General features: G+C 63.7%; 1 protein-coding gene across 1 annotated transcript in view; it reads left to right on the forward strand.

Annotated features, from left to right (window-relative positions):
* Positions 1–200: 200 nt before the first annotated feature.
* The window catches only part of NOS3 (nitric oxide synthase 3), a 17620-nt gene continuing 12505 nt past the window's right edge, over positions 201–5315 (forward strand). Inside the window, exons 1-8 of the mRNA XM_024754508.1 lie at positions 201–358; positions 1629–1746; positions 2050–2198; positions 2411–2573; positions 3986–4077; positions 4170–4311; positions 4512–4651; positions 4755–4929. Coding sequence (XP_024610276.1) covers positions 201–358; positions 1629–1746; positions 2050–2198; positions 2411–2573; positions 3986–4077; positions 4170–4311; positions 4512–4651; positions 4755–4929 — 1137 coding nt within the window. The remainder of the gene's footprint in view (positions 359–1628; positions 1747–2049; positions 2199–2410; positions 2574–3985; positions 4078–4169; positions 4312–4511; positions 4652–4754; positions 4930–5315) is intronic.

The following is a 5315-nucleotide window of genomic DNA, read 5'->3' on the forward strand; positions in this document are numbered from 1 at the left end:
CCCTCCACCCTCTGGGCCTGCGGGCATGGAGCCGAGGCTTTCGAGCCTCCCAGCCGGGCTTGTTCCTGTCCCATTGTGTGTGGGACAGGGGCGGGGCGAGGGCCAGCAGTGGAGAGCCCCCTCCCACTGCCCCCTCCCCTTCCTAAGGAAAAGGCTGAGGCTCTGCCGGGAGCCACAGAGCAGACGCGGCCGAAGCCGACATGGGCAACTTGAAGAGCGTGGGCCAGGAGCCCGGGCCACCCTGCGGCCTGGGGCTAGGGCTGGGCCTCGGGCTGTGCAGCAAACAGGGCCCGGCCTCCCCAGCACCTGAGCCCAGCCGGGCACCGGCACCCGCACCCCCGCCCGCGCCAGACCACAGGTGAGGGCTGCGGAGGCTAGGAACAGGTTGCAGGGGGGCAGGTCAAGGCCTAAAGGCCCAGCTTGGAAGGGCTGGAGCCTGCAGCCCAGTCAGGAGGGCCAGGTCGCCAACCCAAACGGCTGTCAGCGTGGACAGAACAAGATGGTCAGGGAGGCTCAGACAAGAGACCGGGTTCCGGGCCGGCAGGCAACAGGTGAAGGTCGAGGGTAAGGGTGCCAGCTTCCCAGGTGTGAATGGCCAGGGTCTGAATGCTGCTCTGCTGCCAAGAGCTGTTTGACTTTGAGCAAGTTACTTAACTTCTCTGAACCTCCGTTTATACAAAATATGGATATAGCGGTACTTGACCCCATGGAGTTGTTGTTAAGTTTCTAGTTCACGGCAAGACCGACAAACAGCCATGATTATTTAACAGGAGTGGAAAGGAGCTGGGGAGAGGTAGGTACAAGGGAGTGAGAGGACGGGGGAGAGACTGAGGACCTCGGGAGGAACTGAGAAGAGAGAACAGCTAGGCCCTTTTCCCCTGCTCCAGACCCCTCCTCCCACTGGCCATCAACCCCCAAACTGACCCTGCAGCCCCAGACCCCAGCAGGGGCGCCCCCGGGGCAGAGGTCCCTGGAGAGAGTAAGGACGCAGCCCAAGGCCAGGTGGGGTGACAGGCCAGCCGGGGTGGCCGGGCTGCAGGCAGCTCTGCGCAGAAGGGCAAAGGGGCCGGGGGCCTGGCCGCACAGGCGCGCGGAGGCCTGCGTCCCTCCCTTCCTCCCTGAGGCTGGGCTGGCAGCCCTGGGAGGAAGTGATAAGGCCTCTGAGGCCGGAGGGAAATCTGGGCTGAGGAATCCCTGCCGGGGCTTCCTGGGGCTCCGTCCCCTCCAGGCCGGGCTCATCTCAACCTCAGGGGGCTGGACACCCCACGTCCAGAGGAGGCAGTGGGGACGAAGACCCGGCCTTGGGCCAGGGCCTCAGGATCCCAGTGCCGCAGCCCCGGGAGCCCAGGGTCTCGCTGAGCATCCAGAGGAGTGCGGCGGGCCTGGGCGGAGAAGCGGCAGCTCTGCCCGTGCGGCCCTTGGCAAGATCCTTCACTTCGCTGAGCCTCAGATCTCTCACCTGTAAACGGGGTGCAATATTGCTTACCTTCCAAGGCTGTTGCGAGGGCTGGGAGGAAGGGTGAGATAGCACGTGGCAAGCAAGCAAGCAATCACTGGATGCTCAGTGCTGTCGGAGAGGTCTCTGGGGCACGTCCAAAGGGTCACACACTTCTCTCCCATGACCCCAGCCCGGCTCCCAACAGCCCCCGGCTAACCCGGCCTCCAGAGGGGCCCAAGTTCCCTCGCGTGAAGAACTGGGAGGCGGGGAGCATCACCTACGACACTCTGTGTGCTCAGTCACAGCAGGTAAGGCCTGGGGCCCCCCGTCTCCCAAGTCAAGGTCAACACGGCTGAGGCCCGTCCCCTCAAAGGCAGAGGAGACCAGGAAGAACCTGACGAGCTCAGGAACGTGCGCTCTCAGCCTCCCTAACCCAGCCCAACCTCCTGGCTATGTCCAGTCTTGGGGGCTGGGGAGGCCCAACGCACACCTCCCGGGACCCTCCCTCCCTCTGCCCCAGACTCTGCCTCCAGGCCCTGCCCCCCAGCCCCGATCTGGTCCTGATCTGATGCTCCCTGCTCTCTCGGCCACCACCCCCCACCCCGACACAGGACGGGCCCTGCACCCCCAGACGCTGCCTGGGCTCCCTGGTGTTTCCACGGAAACTGCAGAGCCGACCCTCCCAGGGCCCTCCGCCCCCTGAGCAGCTGCTGAGCCAGGCCAGGGACTTCATCAACCAGTACTACAGCTCCATCAAGAGGTAAGCCCTCCCCCGAGACCCGCAGCCCACCCTCAGCCCTGGTCCTGCTGAGACCTAGAGGCAGGTGACCCTTCCCCCGGGGCCCCTCGCATTCCCCCCATCCCGGTACCACGTGGGGCCGGAGCTCAACACCGCCACCCTCGCCAAACCCTCACCAAGCCCGGGGGCCCTCCCCCGCCCACGGCTTCCTCTCGCTCCCCTCTCCTCCCCAGGAGCGGCTCCCAGGCTCACAAGGAGCGGCTTCAGGAAGTGGAAGCCGAGGTGGCAGCCACGGGCACCTACCAGCTTCGTGAGAGCGAGCTGGTGTTCGGGGCCAAGCAGGCCTGGCGCAACGCCCCCCGCTGCGTGGGCCGGATCCAGTGGGGGAAGCTGCAGGTGTGGCTGGCTAGCCAGCACCCAGTGTGGGGACAGGGGGACACAGGAGAGGAAAACATGGGGTGCGACGGCTCCCGAGGCTTCCCGGGGGGTTCCCGAGCAGTGGGGAGACCCCGCCCATTCCCTCTACCCCAGGGGAGCCCACAGCCCAGCAGCTACCACCTGGTCGTTAAGCCCCATAGCAGCGCCTTGGCTGTCTGAGGGGGAGAATCACCCAGATGGACAGAGGGACGCACTGAGTAGGTGAGGACAGCTGAGCGGTGATCCCGGGGGGGTATGGTCAGAGCAACAAGAGCAGTCTTCCAAAAAAGGACCCCGGGCTTCCCTAGTGGCGCAGTGGCTGGGAGTCCGCCTGCCGATGCAGGGGACACAAAAAAAAAAAAGCCCCTGCTTGCCCAGTCCAGCGTCCTCACCCCAAACACACGGCTCCCTCCCAGTCCCCCAGAGCCTGGGCCTCACACACCCCGCCATGTGACTCAAGCTCCCGTGGGCTACTGGAACAGCCTGTGGCCCGGCTCTACCAGAAGCGAGCTGACCCACAGGGGAACTGGATCCATGACCTTGGCCTCCTTAGTTGTAACCGGACACCAGAGAATTTGGAAGAAAGCCATGTGCGGAGTAAATCCCAAAGGAGGCTCAAATAAAATCAGAACAATCCTGTCTGACACTTAACAAAACGCTTTAAGTTGTTCAAAGCTCCAGCTCAACTCTGAACCCATCAGAGATTCCGTATTTGACCCCGCTGTTGGCCCCAGGCCAGCCACTGTCACCGCTGCCCCTATCACCAACACGAGAGTCCCCTCCTCCCTGAAGCAGGAAAGGGACCTCCCAGCCCCTTGCTGGGGCCTCCACCCCACCAGTCAGGATGGCTCCTCCTTGCTTCGGAATGTCAGGATGGGCAGAGTCCCTGGAGGCCACCTACTGCAGCCACCCCCCTTCCCATCACCAGTGTGCTCAGGGAGAGTCAGAAGACTGGCTGGGGTCACCTGCTTTTGCTTGAGCACCATGAGAAATGGGGAACTCGCCACCCACACCCCCAGGCGGCATCCCCGTCATTTGGTGCCCTGCCCCCGATCATCAGCTTGGCAGTGACTGGGTCCCTCCTCTGTACCAGGTGCCGAGTCAGCTTCCGTAGGGATGGGGAGACACTTACCCCGGCAAGCAGATAAGGAACAGGCCAGACTACACCGGGTGTGTGGGGTGCAGGGCAGGAAGGGTCAGTGTGGGTGCAAATGGTCAGGGAGGCTCCCGAGAGGAGAAAGAGCCATGGTTCACAGCTTGTGACCCACCCCCCGCAGCCTTCGAAGGCTGCAGACAAGGTCACTAGTCCCTGCCCTGCGTCCTTGCCTTCTCCTGGGGCTGACACTCAAGACCCCCATCTCCCTCCTGTCTCCCTGCCTCGGATGGCGCAGGTGTTCGATGCGCGGGACTGCAGCTCTGCACAGGAGATGTTCACCTACATCTGCAACCACATCAAGTACGCCACCAACCGGGGCAACCTCCGGTGAGTGCCCCCCGCCCTGCCCGAGACCCCACCCCCTCCCCCAGGCACAGGCAGTGAACCTGGGCTCTGACCAGCTCTCGTCCCCACGTCAGTTCGGCCATCACGGTGTTCCCCCAGCGCGCTCCGGGCCGCGGAGACTTCCGCATCTGGAATAGCCAACTGGTGCGCTACGCGGGCTACAGGCAGCAGGACGGCTCCGTGAGGGGGGACCCAGCCAACGTGGAGATCACCGAGGTGGGCGTGGGCAGGTGGAAACGGGGAGGCCAGCCCGAGGGCTCTGGGAGGAGGACAAAGGGTCCAGTCAAAGAGCGGTCGGCGCAGCAGGGAGAGGAGACCTCACTGAGACAAAGGATGGGAGATGCCAAAGAAGGAGGTCCCTGAGGAGGGCACAAGGTTGGGCCCCTCATTCCCATCTCCGGCCCCTCTGCCCGCAGCTCTGCATCCAGCATGGCTGGACCCCAGGAAACGGCCGCTTTGATGTGCTACCCCTGCTGCTCCAGACCCCAGATGAGGCTCCAGAACTCTTTGTTCTGCCCTCCGAACTGGTCCTCGAGGTCCCCCTGGAGCACCCCACGTGAGCACGAGAGGGGCCGGGATGGGTGAAGGAGAGGGCTGCCCAGGGGGTGGCCCGGTCAGCAAGGCTCCACAGGGCTGATCCCACGCCCTCACGCCCCCAGGCTGGAGTGGTTCTCGGCCCTGGGCCTGCGCTGGTACGCCCTCCCAGCAGTGTCCAACATGCTGCTGGAAATTGGGGGCCTGGAGTTCCCTGCAGCCCCCTTCAGCGGCTGGTACATGAGCACGGAGATTGGCATGCGGGACCTGTGTGATCCCCACCGCTACAACATCCTGGAGGTGAGGACCCGTGGGGCGGGGGGCTTGGGGGCACGTATAGGATGTCGGCAACATGGAGAATCTGAACAAGGTCAGGTCCGGTCGGCCTCCTGACCTAGAACTGCAGAGGAGGGCTCTGGAACCACCGAGGTCAGGGCAAAGGGGGCTATGTGCCTGCGTGCGAAGATGCAGTTATTTTTCTGGGGATAGGAGCTGTAACTGTAGCTTTCGTCAGTTTCTCAAAGCATATTTTGACCCAAAACATGGTAAAACCCATTTTAGAGATGAGAAATTAAGTCCCGGGGCTGAGATGTGGCCGGCCCCAGGGTCCCTCTCTGCCCTGTGGTGCCTTTGCAGGCAGGAACCTGAATCAGCCCCAAGTGAAGCGCTCAGGCCTCTTCCTGGCT

The sequence above is a fragment of the Neophocaena asiaeorientalis genome, unplaced genomic scaffold, assembly GCF_003031525.2.
Source record: "Neophocaena asiaeorientalis asiaeorientalis breed wild unplaced genomic scaffold, Neophocaena_asiaeorientalis_V1.1 scaffold407, whole genome shotgun sequence".
Lineage (NCBI taxonomy): Eukaryota > Metazoa > Chordata > Mammalia > Artiodactyla > Phocoenidae > Neophocaena > Neophocaena asiaeorientalis.